Genomic DNA, 17,647 nt, shown 5'->3' on the forward strand with positions numbered 1-17,647 from the left:
TCAGTTGGAGTTATTAAATACCAGCCAGGTTTGGCAGTAACTCTGCTGGGGGATTTTCTCTCTCTCTCTCACCTCATCTTGTCAGTAGAACCATTTGGAACAGATGTAGATGTATTTGCATTCTAGGAGTCAGATGTTGGCCCACACCTTGAAATTCTTTCTCCTGTCACATCACTCCCCAGGTCTGTCCAATTGACTTGAATAGGAGAAAACCCTGCCATCATCTGCTTCAGGTGCATGGAAAGCTGTGTTTTCAAGAGTTGAGAAGGGCTGCTTCGCTTGTGCAAGTGCAGCATATTCAGCTTCTTTATAATTTGATTAGTCAACTTTTGACTGATTTTGCAAACTCAATTTAGTTAGAAAGTAAATGTTGTCATTGAGAGAAAGTTCTGCCTGTGGTGTTACACCATAATGTGGTGTTTCACAAAGGCAAGTTGCTGCTGTGTGAATCAGAATTTGTGAGCACTTTTTTGCTCTCTTTAATTTTTAATGTAAAGCATCCCATTCTATTGTTTGTTTTCCAACCTCTCCATATATGTGAATCATACATGATTTTGTAATAGTCCAGTGTACAATTATGTATTTTAAGAAAGCTTAGCATATTTTTTTTTAAAAAAGCATAAGACCAAAATTATAATAAAGACTATGAATAGCCATGAAAGACTATGAATAGCCAATGGCTGAAGATGTGATCCCTGCAAATAAAGAGTGTGTTACATTTTTTAAATATAGAGAAGCAGGAAAGCAGCCAAGTGGGAACTTGGAGGAGACCATTAGATGGTTATTGAGTTTTAAAAATATCCATATTGATGATAACTGTTTAAAAGGGCGTCGTGATCCTGGAAATAGCGACGCTGTTGTGCAGCATGATCATGCGGACTGTGGACTGATTCACTCCCACGTTGGCTCCAAAGGATCAGCTGTTCGACGGAGCCTCAAAGATAGAACAGACATATTGATGTTCTTTGAATGCTATTGCCTCCAGCACTATGAACAAATGCCATCCCTCTCGGTATCTGCTGGCTCTAACTTATAATGTGATGCTAATAAAAGCGTACAGCACAACATTGTTCTGTAGAATTACTAAACTCCAATAGCCAAGTAAATAATGTGTTTTTCCTACTCTCCTCCTTACAGGAAGGGGCAGAAGAGGATTTCCTTAATTATCCATCGACAAGTTTGCCAGACTTAATAAGCACCTGCTCTGCTCAAGATACAACTCCGTGGACTGACAATAAAGAGAACGAAGAGCCGGAGAAGGAGGAAGAAGAGGATGCCAAAGGAGAGGCTGTGGTGCCAGAAGTATTGGAACCTGTAAGTATGACCTTGGATGGACAACTAAGCCTATGCACAAGCCATGCCAGTTTTAAGGATGTTCAATCAGAAGTTCAACCATTCTGTTTTGGTCTCATTCTTCAGGGTTCTTTTTTTTAAAAAACTTACACACAATTGCACGTTTTCTCATTGTGTACCCTTTTTGGATACCACTTTCCTATATATTTCTCTCTCTATGTGCGAGCGTGTGAGTGTTTACATCCAAGCGCTCCAGTAGAAAATCCAGGCATGCGTGTAGTCCAAAGGATAATGGTGTTCTGACCTGCATATTAGTCCTGAGAGCAGAAATCAGGTTGTATTGCTTTAAAAAAGATGAACAGAACAATATTCTCCTCCATTCTCTTATTGGATGTATTATTTTTTATTTTTTATTTATTTCCAGCATTTCTACCCCGTCCTTCTCAACTCCTGGAGGGGGACTCAGGACGGCTTACACTTGGCAACAATTTGATGCCACAACAAATAAACAGATGCAACAATATAACAGCAATTTAAAACAATAGATAAAAGATTAATTAAAGCAATTAAAAGCATTATTGTCAGCCATATAACCATTCCAGTCCAATTCCACACCCAAAGTGCTGTTATACCTGCTGTCCAAAAGCCTGGTCTCAAAACCATGATTTCAATTTCTTCCTAAAAGACAGGAGAGATGAAGCCGACCTTATCTCACTGAGAAGCAAGTTCCACAGATTGGGGGGGGGGGGGGGGCAATTGCCGAGAAGGCCCTGTCTCTTGTTCCCGCCAAACGCATTTGCGAAGCTGGTGGGACCGAGAGCAGGGCCTCCCCGGATGATCTTAAACTGCGTGGTGGGACTTAAGAGGGAGATATGTTCGGACAAGTAAGCTGAGCCGCAACTGTATAAGGCTTTATAGGCCAAGATCAGCACTTTGAATTGTGCTCGGTAGTGGAGCGGCAGCTGGTGGAGCTGACACAACAGGGGGGTGGTATGTTCCCTGTATGTCGCTCCAGTGAGTAATCTGGCTGCTGCCCGTTGGACTAGTTGGAGTTTCCGAACAGTCTTCAAAGCCAGCCCCACGTAGAGTGTGTTGCAGTAATCTATTCGGGATGTAACAAGAGTGTGGACCACCATAGCCAGATCAGACTCCCTAAGGTACAGGCGGAAGCTGGCACACAAGTTTTAATTGTGCAAAAGCTCCCCTGACCACCGCCGAAACCTGGGATTCCAGACTCAGCGATGAATCCAAAATCGCTCCCAAGCTGCGAACATTGGCTGTAACCCTATGCCCCGTTTGGTCTTTCGGCTGACCAGGAGGACTTCTGTCTTGTCTGGTTTCAATTTCAATTTGCTAGCCCTCATCCAGTCTGACACAACAGCCAAGCACGGGTTCAAGGTCTGAACAACCTCCTTAGTAACGGGTGGGAAGGAGTGACAGATTTGGACGTCATCTGCATACAGATAACATTGTACTCTGAAACTCCGGATGAGCTCCCCCAGCGGCTTCATGTAGATGTTAAACAACATCGGGGACAGTACTGAACCCTGAGGGACTCCACAAGACCACAGTTGTGGAGTCGAACAAAGACTGCTACGGCTACTTTGGTAATGTTGTCGGATGCTATAAATCAGGCATGGGCAAACTTTGGCCGTCCAGGTGTTTTAGACAACTCCCACAATTCCTAACAGCCATAGGCTGTTAGGAATTGTGGGAGTTGAAGTCCAAAACACCTGGACGGCCAAAGTTTTCCCACATCTGCTATAGATTGCTTCCATAGTAAGATATACCTATATATCTATACCTATATCTATACACACACACACACACAAACTTCAGATAGCATAGGGAATATGGCGTTTGCTTTGGTGTCTGTGTCTCTGTTCAGAAGATTTCCCCTCACTTTCTGTCGCTGTGTTAGTTAGATTTTGAAAAAAACTTGGTACAGAAACAAGGATTGGTGATAAAGCTCCAGTGAACACACCTCTCCCCCATGATAACTCTTTCAGAAACTAATTTCTCTTCTTAGAGGTGGATTTCTCTCACTTTCTGTTGTTTCGCCCCACTCTTAATTGTGATTCATTTGTAAGTCAGATGTTTGTAACTTGGGGACTGTCTGTATTAAGCTTGAACTTGCTCTAAATGGAACATGCTGTAAAACCACATTCCCCGGGCTCCCAACAGAGGGCATCTCAGTTGTTTCCTCCCTTTTCTTTCCTTAGTTAGGACAAACAGAGCATGCTCAATATACTCATAGCAAACAGAGCATGCTTAGTAAACTGTTTCCTCCATAAGAGTTCATTACTAGGCCTGTCAGCAAGGACTTAAGGGCTTCACCTAAAGCCTATGTTTAAATATTAGAAGTTTATGTAAATATTTTTTTTTGGTGGGGGGTTGAGGAAAACAGATACACTCCCATTAGAAATTCAAACTAAATACAGAGGCAATTTCATTTTAAACCTTTTTGAGAGGCGGCGGCGGGGGGGGGGGGGTATGGTCGTTCAAATAACCTGGACCTAAGTTTACTTCTTGGGAGGAGAACAATGAACAATCTCGATAAAATAGTGAAGAGTAGAGACATCACACTGGCATGGAAGGTCCGCATAGTTAAAGCAATGGTATTTCCTGTAGTAACCTATGGATGCGAGAGCTGGACCATAAAAGGAAGGCTGAGTGAAGGAAGATAGATGCTTTTGAACTGTGGTGCTAGAGGAAAATTCTGAGAGTGCTTTGGACCGCAAGAAGATGTTATCGTCTGTTTTGTATGCATTTTATTTTGCCTTATTGTAATTGCTTGGGCTTGGCCTCATGTTAGCCGCCCCGAGTCCCTTTGGGAAGATGGTGGCGGGGTACCAATAATTTTTTTAATATTATTATTATTATTATTTGAAACACAACAAGATGAGTCCACAGCAGACACTCTGCTGGCTGTTGTATTGGATCACATGTCGGACACTTCCCAAATGTCTAGGACTGTGTTATGTATTGGCAAATAATGTGTGCAGATCCCAGTAAGGTGGCCTTCTGCCTTCTGCAGCTGACAGATGGTAATTTTGTCAGTGCCGATTGTGTTTAAGTGCAGGCCAAGGTCTTTAGGCACTGCACCCAGTGTGCCAATTACTACTGGGACCCCCTTGACTGGCTTGTGCCAGAGCCTTTGCAGGTCAATCTTTAAATCCTCATATCATGTCAGCTTTTCCAGTTGTTTCTCTTCAATCCTGCTGAGACCTGGTATTGTGACATCGACAATTCATTCTTTGTGTTTTAACATGATTGTGAGGTCAGGAGTATTGTGCTCCAAAACTCTGTCTGTCTGAATTCGGAAGTCCCAGAGTAGCTTGACACGTTCATTCTCTGTAACTTTTTCCGGCTTGTGATCCTACTAGTTCTTTGTCGCAGACAGATGGTTGTTGTTGTTGTTGTCGTTGTTGTTATTTAAGATCAAAACAGTCCATACTCCAGGAAATAAAGCCTGATGGCTCACTGGAAGGAAGGATATTAGAGGCACAGATGAAGTAGTTTGGCCACAAAATGAGAAGATAGGAAAGCTTGGAGAAGATAATGATGCTGGGGGAAATGGAAGGAAAAAGGAAGACGGGCTGACCAAGGGCAAGATGGATGGATGTTATCTTTGAAGTGACTGGCTTGACCTTGAAGGAACTGGGGGTGGCCACGGTCAACAGGGAACTCTGGTGTGGGCTGGTTCATGAAGAGTTAGAAGCAACTGAATGAATAAACAGCAAACATAGGAGTTTATACACCAAAATGTACACTTTGAATTGTGCCTGGAAAGGGAAAGGCGGCCTTGTTGCAACAAGGAAGTTGTGCTGCCGGAAACCGACCCCAATTAACAACCTGGATGCCACTCTTTGGCCAACTATTACATCAGAGAAATTTCAAAGGCAGCCCCACATTGAGCACATTACAATAATTCAAAGAGAATGTAACCAAGGCAGGCACTACTATGCCCAGATCTGACTTTGCAAGGAATGGGCATAGATAGCATGCTATTTTAAACTACAAATACACTCCTGGTCATGGCTGGATCCAGAAATGCCCCAAACTGCAAAGCTGTGTTTTCGGAGGGAGCATTATCCCACCTACCATCAGCTGAATTGCTATTCCCAGGCCTGTCTTTCGACTGACCAAGAGCCCCCCTGCCTTATCTAGATTAAGCCTTGTGCTGTCTGTTATGATCATCAGGCACCAGTTTAGCAGAGGAACAGTTTCCTTGGAAGTGGGGGGAAAGGAATAAGAAAGCACAGTGATGACACTTAACCCAGCAAGATTGTCAGCAGGGAATTAATAGCTCCTCAGGAGGGGAACAGAGCTCATATAAAACTTGTTTTTAAATGTTACAGAAGCCAGGAAGACCGGCACTGTGGAAATAATTGTAAAATTGGTCTCAAGCACTTGAATATCTGTGCCAGTTATAGGCAAAGTGCAGCTTCTGAAACCCTATTTTTGCAACTCATTAAGTCTCTCACAGTTATCCAAGGGCCCTCCCGCCCTATCCCTCCTGCCCTATCCCTCCTTATTTTGTTTCCCTTCCTGTCACAATTTTTGAAGGTCAGGAAAAGAAAACAGAGGCGGTTAGACTTGGTTTGTGTGTGGGAGTGGCCTCTGACCTTCACACAACTTGCCCACATTTGATCTATACTGATACATAAACTAAATGTTATTTTTAAATGCAGCCACTTAAATGCTGAAAGGCTCCAAATTGTTTGTTATGAATTATTTCATTTTGTAAGTTGTATGAAGGAGGAAAGCTGATGAAGCAATGGATAGGAGATTCACGCTTTCAATCAGACTTAACCTCCCTAACTATTAGTGAATGGTGGGTAATATAATTACAAGGGCTTTGTCCTAGGTATGAGAATGGGCAGGTGTAGGCGTTTGGTGAAGATTTTGATTTGTTTGATCAACAGCAAAAGTGGTGTTGTTTATTCAAATAATTAAGTAAGAAAACACATGCTTTACATTCAAAATATCCCAGCTTCAACTTTCATAACATCTCTCATATTTGCAAGTCTAGGAAGGATCCCTTCCTGAAATTAGAGAGTTGTTTCTATGTCATTGTAGACCAGGGGCTAGTAACTTTGGCAGGTCCAAGGTTTCACCCTACCCTGTTTCTCAGCTGGCTGCACCCATTTTTCAGGACACTAATGCAATTTTGCCCCACAGCTTTTGCCATAATAATGGCCACATTCACCCCAGAATCTCAGAGACTTGATTAGCCATTGAAAGATTCTGTCTCAATTTGATTTAGATCTCAAATTGCCTTTTAAAAGGATGACTGTGGGCTATATCTGATCACACTTTCTCCAATGATAGCAAATCCATTCTTGATTTTACCACTACATTTCCTGCATCTGATCAAAGTACAGTGACTCTCAGCACTGTTAAAGCTCCTGTTTGACATGAAGCAGATATCAAAATGGTGATGATAAATGCCAGATTTGATTTATGAGCCTTTCTGGTGGTGGGTTTACTAGCTGCCCCTGCTTTGTCTACTCTGGTGAAAATACAGGCAGTCCCCAAGTTACAAATATCTGACTTACAAATGACTCCTAGTTGTGTTTTTTTTTGTTGTGTCAAGAGAAACTTGAGAAACTGCAAGTCACTTCTGGTGTGAGAGAATTGGCTGTCTGCAAGGACGTTGCCCAGGGGACGTCCGGATGATTTGATGTTTTTATCATCCTTGTGGGAGGCTTCTCTCATGTCCCCGCATGAGAAGCTGGAGCTGATAGAAGGAGCTCATCCACTGGTTCGAATCCCTGGATTCGAACCAGTGACCTGTCAGTCTTCAGTCCTGCCAGCACAGGGGTTTAACCCATTGTGCCACCGGGGGCTTCCGACTCCTAGTTAAGAACAGGGATGAGACATCAGGAAGAAATCTACCCTTAGGAGGAGACTTACTTACTTACTTAGGCAATCCCTCGTACAGGGGCGGCTCGTCCATTACGCAAAGTAAGCGGTCGCAGAACACTTTTTTTTGCCAGGGGCGCAGAGGCACCTCTGTAAATGCCCCTTGACCGCCACTTGAGGAGTGCCCCCTCAGCTCACAATAGCTGTAGCAGTCTGGGGGGAGCCTCGGCTTCCTTGCCTCGCTGCCGGGTGATCCTCTTCCCAAAGGGGCTGGGCCCTTGAGCCTCACCTAGCCCTTGACATATGCGAGTTGTAGTTACTGGGATGTATAGTTCACCTACAATCAAAGAGCATTCTGAACTCCACCAATGATGGAATTGAACCAAATATGGCACACAGAACTCCCACGACGAACAAAACATATATATCAATGAATGGTTGGGGGGGGGGGGAATACTGTTTGCTTACCATTGAAAATTACCTAGGACCGCCTCTGCCCTCGTAGTCCGAGGATGAGAGAAATTCACTCCTGAAAGAGTTATCATGGGGGAAAGGTGTCTCCATTAAAGCTTTATTACCAATCCTTGTTTCCACAACAAGCCACATTTTTCAAAATCCAGTGATCACATTGACAGAAAGTGAGGTGAAATCTTTTGAACAGGGGTGCAGACAGCACCACAGGGATGTTAAGTGTTCCCTATGCTATCCAAAGCATGTTGGGGTATGTGTGTGTCTATCTATCTATCTATCTATCTCTATCTCTGGAGCTACACTTAAAAAATTACCTGTTCCAACTTGCATACAAATTCAACTTAAGAACAAACCCACAGAACCTATAAGATCTGCATAGTTAAAGCAATAGTATTCCCGGTAGTAACCTATGGATGCAAGAGCTGGAACATAAGGGAGGCTGAGTGAAGGAAGATAGACCTTTTTGAATTGTGGTGCTGGAGGAAAATTCTGAGAGTGCATAAGATCAAGCCAGTCCATACTCCAGGAAATGAAGCCTGACTGCTCACTGGAGGGAAGGATATTAGAGGCAAATTTGAAGTACTTTGTCCAAATAATGAGAAGAAAGGAAAGCTTGGAGAAGACAAGCTTTCTTCTACAAAAATAGAAGAATAATAATAATAATACCGTATATTCCGGGGTACAAGACGACTTTCTAAGCCTGGAAAATCATCTCAAAAGTGGGGAGTCGTCTTGTACCCCGACATAATTTTTTTTGGATCATTTTTCCCTTGTCTCCCTCGCCCTTGGCATCCCCGCATGGTGGAGCCTGAGGAGGAGGGAGGGCGGAGGGAGGGAGGGGGCGAGGAGGAGCAGCGGCAGGCTTCGCTACCAAGCTGGCAGCATGGGAGCCTACTGGGCTGTCCTCATCCTCGCCGGCATTGAGTTGGCTCCGTCTCCGCCCTCTAATCCCAGAAAAGGTGCTGCAGGAGCCAAAGCCGGAGGGGTGGGGGCGGGGCCTCTGGCTACTCCGGCCCCACCCCCCACGGAGGGCCCCCCCCCGCCCCCCCCCCCGCTCCGTCTCCAACTCCTGCTGCTTTACCAGGCTGGCGGGGGTGTTTGCATGCTATGCTGTGCTGTCCCCTCTGCCACTGGTCTGCTGCTAGCTCTGCCTCTGGCCTCAAAGCCAAAGCAACTGCCAAGGGAACCAAGCCCAGAGCAGGGAGGCAGTGGGAGAAAAGGACCCCGCCCCTCGCGGCCCCGCCCACGCTCCGGTTTTGGTTCCCTCGGCAATTGCTCTGAACTTTTTACTGGAAGGCCAGAGGCAGAGCTAGCAGCAGACCAGTTGCGGAGGGGACAGCACAGCATAGCATGCAAACACCCCCGCCGGCCTGGTAAAGCAGCAGGAGTTGAAGACGGAGCGGGGTGGGCGGAACCGGGGGGCGGAGCCCTCTGCGGGGGCGGGGCGGAGCAGCCAGAGGCCCCGCCCCACTGGCTTTGGCTCCCTCCTGCAGCAGCTGCTCTGAGATGGAGGCCGGAGGCGGACCCAACTCAATGCCTGCGAGGGTGAAGACAGCCCAGTAGGCTACCATGCAGCCCAGTAGGCTACCATGCCGCCTCCTCAGCCTTCTCTTCTTCAGACTAAACATACCCAGCTCTTTAAGCCACTCCTCATAGGGCTTGTTCTCCAGACCCTTGATCTGCTCTCTTCTTCCTATGACTTCCTCTCACATATTTACACAGGGTCTCATCATATCTCCTCTCAGCCTTCTCTTCTTCAAGCTAAACATACCCAGCTCTTTAAGCCACTCCTCATAGGGCTTGTTCTCCAGACCCTTGATCTGCTCTCTTCTCCCTATGACTTCCTCTCACATATTTACACAGGGTCTCATCATATCTCCTCTCAGCCTTCTCTTCTTCAAGCTAAACATACCCAGCTCTTTAAGCCACTCCTCATAGGGCTTGTTCTCCAGACCCTTGCTCTGCTCTCTTCTCCCTATGACTTCCTCTCACATATTTACACAGGGTCTCATCATATCTCCTCTCAGCCTTCTCTTCTTCAAGCTAAACATACCCAGCTCTTTAAGCCATTCCTCATAGGGCTTGTTCTCCAGACCCTTGATCTGCTCTCTTCTCCCTATGACTTCCTCTCACATATTTACACAGGGTCTCATCATATCTCCTCTCAGCCTTCTCTTCTTCAAGCTAAACATACCCAGCTCTTTAAGCCACTCCTCATAGGGCTTGTTCTCCAGACCCTTGCTCTGCTCTCTTCTCCCTATGACTTCCTCTCACATATTTACACAGGGTCTCATCATATCTCCTCTCAGCCTTCTCTTCTTCAAGCTAAACATACCCAGCTCTTTAAGCCACTCCTCATAGGGCTTGTTCTCCAGACCCTTGCTCTGCTCTCTTCTCCCTATGACTTCCTCTCACATATTTACACAGGGTCTCATCATATCTCCTCTCAGCCTTCTCTTCTTCAAGCTAAACATACCCAGCTCTTTAAGCCACTCCTCATAGGGCTTGTTCTCCAGACCCTTGCTCTGCTCTCTTCTCCCTATGACTTCCTCTCACATATTTACACAGGGTCTCATCATATCTCCTCTCAGCCTTCTCTTCTTCAAGCTAAACATACCCAGCTCTTTAAGCCACTCCTCATAGGGCTTGTTCTCCAGACCCTTGCTCTGCTCTCTTCTCCCTATGACTTCCTCTCACATATTTACACAGGGTCTCATCATATCTCCTCTCAGCCTTCTCTTCTTCAAGCTAAACATACCCAGCTCTTTAAGCCACTCCTCATAGGGCTTGTTCTCCAGACCCTTGATCTGCTCTCTTCTTCCTATGACTTCCTCTCACATATTTACACAGGGTCTCATCATATCTCCTCTCAGCCTTCTCTTCTTCAAGCTAAACATACCCAGCTCTTTAAGCCATTCCTCATAGGGCTTGTTCTCCAGACCCTTGATCTGCTCTCTTCTCCCTATGACTTCCTCTCACATATTTACACAGGGTCTCATCATATCTCCTCTCAGCCTTCTCTTCTTCAAGCTAAACATACCCAGCTCTTTAAGCCACTCCTCATAGGGCTTGTTCTCCAGACCCTTGCTCTGCTCTCTTCTCCCTATGACTTCCTCTCACATATTTACACAGGGTCTCATCATATCTCCTCTCAGCCTTCTCTTCTTCAAGCTAAACATACCCAGCTCTTTAAGCCACTCCTCATAGGGCTTGTTCTCCAGACCCTTGCTCTGCTCTCTTCTCCCTATGACTTCCTCTCACATATTTACACAGGGTCTCATCATATCTCCTCTCAGCCTTCTCTTCTTCAAGCTAAACATACCCAGCTCTTTAAGCCACTCCTCATAGGGCTTGTTCTCCAGACCCTTGCTCTGCTCTCTTCTCCCTATGACTTCCTCTCACATATTTACACAGGGTCTCATCATATCTCCTCTCAGCCTTCTCTTCTTCAAGCTAAACATACCCAGCTCTTTAAGCCACTCCTCATAGGGCTTGTTCTCCAGACCCTTGCTCTGCTCTCTTCTCCCTATGACTTCCTCTCACATATTTACACAGGGTCTCATCATATCTCCTCTCAGCCTTCTCTTCTTCAAGCTAAACATACCCAGCTCTTTAAGCCGCTCCTCATAGGGCTTGTTCTCCAGACCCTTGATCATTTTAGTCACCCTCTTCCTCTGGACACATACCAGCTTGTCAACATCTCCCTTCAGTTGTGGTGCCCAGAATTGGACACAATGTAATTCCAGGTTTGGTATAACCAAGGCAGAATAGAGCATGGGGAGCATGACTTCCCTGGATCTAGACACTAAGCTCCTATTGATGCAGGCCAAAATCCTATTGGTTTTTTGTTTTGTTTTGGTTTTTTTGCCACAGCATGACATTGTTGGCTCATGTTTAACTTGTTGTCCACAAGGACCTCAAGATCTTTTTCACACATACCGCTCTCGAGCCACGCGTCCCCCATACTGTATCTTTGCATTTCATTTTTGACAGAAGTCAAACTGGAAAGCTCTTATTGACCCAGGGTCCCCCTTCCTCTTTTCTGATCTCTTTTCCCCTTCTAACAATTAAACATCACCTGGCTGTGTCCTTGAGAAAGTCTAAAACAATTCAAGCTGTCACGGTGATTTAAGGATGAAGACATGTCAAGATGTGACCCAGTAAACATGTGCCATGCCAAATGCTACATTTCTGAAGGATGAGGGTCCAATCTGCCCCTCTCTTCTGATAGGTGGTCCTGATTTATAAAGACTGCTTATAGATAAAAATTCTACAAATGCTTTGCCTTCACCTCAGTAATAATACAAAGCCTGACTTCTATTTGCATGCAAGCTTCTATGCCAACATAAATGTAATCTGAACCATTTAAAGCCTGCTTTCATACTTGCCAGCATGATGTAAACGACCCAGAGCGTAAATGAAATTCAAGGGAGGGAGAGCAACTATAATGTCCAATATAAGGTACAATGTCCCTCTCATAGGAACCTGCATGTCATAAGCATTTGAATTCAAATTACCATATTGAATTCAAATCTGATTTTTTTTAATTTTATTTGGTGTGCATTGGAAGAGGGGTGGTCTTATACGGCAAGTATATCCCAAACTCTATATTTTAACTGGAAAAGTTGGGGGTCGTCTTATACGCCCAGTCGTCTTATATGCCGGAATATACGGTAATAATAATAATAATAATAATCTTTATTTATACCTTGCCACCATCTCCCCAAGGGACTTGGAGCGGCTTACATGAGGCCAAGCCCAACAACATATCAATAAAACAAAAAGCAATAAACAAAAACAATAAATACAATACAGTTAATATAAATCACATATAAAGAATAGCCAATAAACAGTAACACACAAGGATTAAAAATAAAGGAAAAAGGAAGAGGGGTGACCAAGGGCAAGAGAGATGGATGGTATTCTTGAAGTGACTGGCTTGACTCTGAAGAAGCTGGGGGTTGCTACAGCCATCAGGGAGCTCTGGCGTGGGCTGATCCATGAGCTCACGAAGAGTTGGAAACAACTGAACAAATAAACAACAACAGAAGCTATCTGACTTGTAACCTGGGGGCTGCCTGTAGTGCTGAATGGTAGGGAACAGTGATCTATTTAGTTATAAGAACACTTCTTACATTCAAAACTCTGGATAGAAATGAGAGAATTGGGGTGTGACAGTGAAAATGAGAACCCACAAAGTAGGCATTATCTCCTTTGTTGCTTGCAGTGAGAGACAGAGCACCAGCAGCTTTATAATGGCACAGTGCATAATGTGACAGCACAATGTCTAACTGGATCAGGTTCTCCCAAGACTAGTCTATAATTAATGGTCATGAATGATAAAATACCATTATATTTCATTAAAATTTCATTTTGCTTGTGTGGATTGAATGAATTCAGTCAGGATTTTTAGGTGGGGGAAAAGACTGAAGTAGCCCTGAAATGATAGCAAAAACAGATCTGAAAACAATACAAGAAAAGTAGCCTCAGCCTATAACTTCTGGTTCCACTGGTGGCAAGCCAAGACTGGTTTTTATACAGCAATACAAGACCATAAAGTTATGATCAGTCTGTCACACCCTGCCACATTTGGGCAAGGGAAGATGGTTCAAATTCTCAAATTTCCTGAATAGCAAGGATGGCCAGACTTAAGGATTCTGGGATCTATTTTAATTTTCTCTAGAACCCAAGATCCACCTCCTGGAGCCAACTACAAAACAGAAACATATTAAAGAACAGGATACATGGTTTAGCCAAGAATTATTACGGCAATCAGAACTGAGCTTATAGTGCTTATGTAAATATATAAAAATCCTGGTTTTCCCAAAATCTGATTTAAATTACCTAATTAAATAGAAAATGAGTGGGTGAAAGGAGAAGCTCTTTTTTTTTGGCATTATTAAATAACTGTCAGTCAGTTCAGTCATCCATGTTTATGAGAGCTGTGGTCGAAAATCTCTGGAGCATCTGTCTGGTGATTGTGGGAATCAGACTGCTGGATTAAATAGGCCAGATTTCCCCAACAAAGTGTCTTGTAGGTACTTTGGACACCAAATCCCATGTTCTTCAATCAGTATGTCCAGTTGCCAGAGATTGTGGGAGGTATAAGATTGATGTAGCCCTTTGCGTTTAGGAGGCTCTTTCATTCTGATGTAGAAGCAGCTCCATTCCCTATTCATTTCAGTGGTGCATTGACTGTTTTCTACCTCCCTCACTGTACTTTACACATCACTTTACTGCTTGGTGTTTTCTCTTCTTGAGTAGAAGCAAGCTTCATCCTTACCGTGTGGATCTTGTCATGCTGTCTAACAACGATGTTGCTTATTATTAATTAATTTTGCTTAGCAGTGGATTGAAATATCACTCCAGTAGGATTTCTAAGTATAGCAACACTCTGTAAACAACAGTATATTTCCAAAAAATAGTAAGGATTTTATCCATACTTGATGATAACCATATGGTGTAACCAGTGTTTTGTGAATTGGATTGAGTAAAATTAAGGTCGGATAGTAAAATCCTCTGAAACACAACAGCCCCACTTCCCTTCCTGGCCATGGTCAGAGCTGCAAAAGGTACAAAGAAGCTGTTTCCTCCAGGTGCTAACATTCAATATATGCAATGTAATCTAACACCCTTTAAAATAATAGCCATCTTTTTTATAGGAAGGGGAAAGGATTTCTGGAAGTTTTACGGTATTGCAAAATCTTTGGCACTGTTTGCATTAACCCTGTATTAAAATCTGTTAAATTACACACATATGCATACACATCAATTCCTTCAACTGAATGGACTCTGTATTTTCAGATTCTTTCTATCGTTGACTCATTGGTGGTTGTTCTTTATTTAATAAGCCTTCGCTAATCATTCTGTAGAGTCATTCTCTTAGAGAATTACAGGAAACATTCAACCGATTTCCAGTAGTTGGTTCTAGTCTTGCACTTGGACATTTCACATAAGCTCCAGGAGACTTACAAGGATCTGATGAGACAAAGGTGGCCAAACTGACTCATGACCTACATGCAGCTCTTTGACATGTAATGTGTGGATATGCTGGCTGGGCTCCTCGTTGCATTACAATTCATATAAAAGGAAAATGAAAACGATCAAGCTCTGAGTATAAACTGTGAGCCCACTGGATTAAAATGTAATTTTGTTTTTTAAATTGTATTTATTAGATTTTGAACCATACAAAGTAATACACAAAATGCAACCACAACAAATACTCAATATACCAAAACAAAACAAAAGAAATTAGACTAAGTAATACACAAAATGCAATCACACCAAATTATCAACATACAAAAACAAAATAAAACAAAGAAAGAAAAAGAAGAAAAAACTTGCTTATATGGTACCTATGTATAGGAAAAACTAAAACTACACTGAACTGTATACAAACACTTATACTTCTCCTAATATACAAACTTATTTCCATTTGGAATATATGGATATCTGCTTAAATGTAGTGAAATGTAATGAATCATCATCAAGTCTTAAAATAAGCTTCTACAAGTCCAGATGTGATAGACTACAATTCCTATGATCAGCATCAATAATGCCATAGATGCTGAGAATGATGGGTTTTTCTTCCAATGTATCTGGAGACTCCCAGATTGGAAGCAGCTGCATTGCAACAATACGAATAGCTTTCTTTGTAATATTAAGATGAAACCAATACCAATGTGGCTCTGCAGTTGATTTGTTATTAACATAAAGATAATAGAGATACTATAGCAGCAGAAATTTTGCTTGATATGTGGTTTGATCACATCTGCAGTTTGCTTTCCTAGAGAAGTATTGCAGCTGTCTGCAATTCAATCCCTGCCGGGCTGTGTTAAAAATGCATTTTGAACACACTGTGCATCAAAGGCATCATCTACATAATTTGGAAATTGGTCTTTAGATCATTTATTTCAGAAAGTAACATTCTACATTGCAGGTTTTTTACCCTCTGAGAATACTATGACACAAACAGAACAAAAAAACATGTACAGAAAATTATTTGGGGAGTGATTCTTCCAATTCTCGTTGTCGTTGATTGCATGCAAAGGAGGTTCTCAATGTCTAAAGTTATACATAGAAAGTTCACATTAGGTTACTTCCTCAAACATTGTTCTCCCACCTTTATTAAGTAAATAAAATCCACAAAAATGTAATGTATTATACTGTCACATATGCCTTAAAATGAGAACTGCAAACAATGTAAACATTGTGCAGATGTGTTGTCGAAGGCTTTCATGGCCATACTCACTGGGTTGCTGTGAGCTTTCTGGGCTGTATGGCCATGTTCCAGAAGCATTCTCTCTTGACGTTTCTACCACATCTATAGCAGGCATCCTCAGAGGTTGTAAAGTCTGTGGGAAACTGTGAGGTTTATGTATCTGTGGAATATCCAGGGTGGGAGAAAGAACTCTTGACTGCTTGAGGCAAGTGTGCATGTTGCAATTGGCCACCTTGATTAGCATTGAATGGCCTTGCAGCTTCAGTGACTGGCTGATTCCTGCCTGGGTGATTTTTTTTGTTGGGAGGTGTTAGCTGGCCCTGATTGATTCAGGATTTCCCCTGTTGTTTGAGTGTTCCTCTTTATTTACTGTCCTGATTTGAGAGGTTTTTTTTAAATACTGGTAGCCAGATTTTGTTCATGTTCATGGTTGTGCAGAGTTGGGAAACCTGGCCTCACAGTTCCCTTCAGTCTTAATAGGCATGGAAAGAATAAGGGATGATAGGACTGGTAGTTGATAAACTTTGGAGGGTCACATGTTCCCAACTGATCTGGAGCAGTGCTTACTCTATCTGGTATGGGGGTATGGTACCATATTTGCGCCTATTTGGTACAATTGTTAATTTCTTGGAAATTCTCCAGACACCAACAGCTTTGGACTGTCACCAGTCCTTAAAATACCACTGACTTCAACATAAGTGGCTTGGTTCAACATGGTACTGACAGGGCTTCGGAATGCTACATTTTGTAGATTGGTGATCCCAGAATCCTCTAGGTATCATTCCTATTGGCAGAGCTTCAGATACAGCATGGTATAGCTGGAAGGGTCGAGGAGTTATAGTCCAGAAAGGTAACATTATCAAGCTCTTTACAATATACCTGCAGAAACAGGCAGTCTACATTTATATCTACTGTTAGATTAACCACCGTGAATAGACATTGCTACTTTCCATGCCAGCACTTGCTCTCACATAAAGCCAATGGTGTTTGAATGTGAAGTGACAATGTCACATACATCTCCTTTAAATGAGTCTTCTCATTAAACACATTACTGAAGCACATATATGGCCATACAGTGATACGAAACAAAGGGACCATCTTTATATATTCTTCTTTGCAGTTTCATGGAGTTCAGACCAAGAGGTTTCCACCTGGGCTTATTTGATTCCCTGTACATTGGTTGCTTTTCCTTGGTTGCACTGTCCACCTACTACAATGCCGTGTGAGCCTTGTCACATGCACAATGGGGGACCTTATAGCAACACCAGAGGCACTCCCAGTGGCCAGCTACTGGTTAGACGTTTAGTGTAATGCCAAGTTTTTATCTTTGTGTTTTTAAATACATTACAACTGTATCCTCAATTTGCTTCTGTCATGATAACAGACTGTATAGCAGACTGTATAGCAGTCATGCTACAATGAGCTATAGACTATATAGCCCATTCTAGCCTGTTAATCTTTAAAGTGTTACTAGCCTCCTTGTTTGTTTGTTTATCTTGCAGTTCATCAATAAGGCAACTGCCACATACACCCGTGAGCATATACATTCTATTGCCTTGATATAGCATCTAAGCCCATATGTTCTTTTGTCATCCAAAAGACTTTAGGGAATCACTCTCTTAGAAGCATTACCAGCCTTTGCAAAATGATCTAGTAAACTTTGAAATTTGTGTTGTGTTGTGTGCATTCACATTCTTTCTGACTAATAGTGACCCTGAAGCAACTTTATTATGTGGTTTTCTTGGCAAGATTTTTTCAGAAGGGCTTTCCCTTGCCTTCCTTTGAGGCTGAGAG

General features: G+C 43.0%; 1 protein-coding gene across 4 annotated transcripts in view; it reads left to right on the forward strand.

Annotated features, from left to right (window-relative positions):
* Positions 1-17,647, forward strand: part of PDZD2 (PDZ domain containing 2) — a 342,438-nt gene that overhangs the window by 264,443 nt on the left and 60,348 nt on the right. For all 4 annotated transcript variants that reach the window (XM_060761354.2, XM_060761356.2, XM_060761357.2 and 1 more), the window contains one exon: positions 1,138-1,314. In XM_060761354.2, the coding sequence (XP_060617337.2) occupies positions 1,138-1,314 (177 nt within the window). The remainder of the gene's footprint in view (positions 1-1,137; positions 1,315-17,647) is intronic.

The sequence above is a fragment of the Anolis sagrei genome, chromosome 2 (assembly GCF_037176765.1).
Source record: "Anolis sagrei isolate rAnoSag1 chromosome 2, rAnoSag1.mat, whole genome shotgun sequence".
Lineage (NCBI taxonomy): Eukaryota > Metazoa > Chordata > Lepidosauria > Squamata > Dactyloidae > Anolis > Anolis sagrei.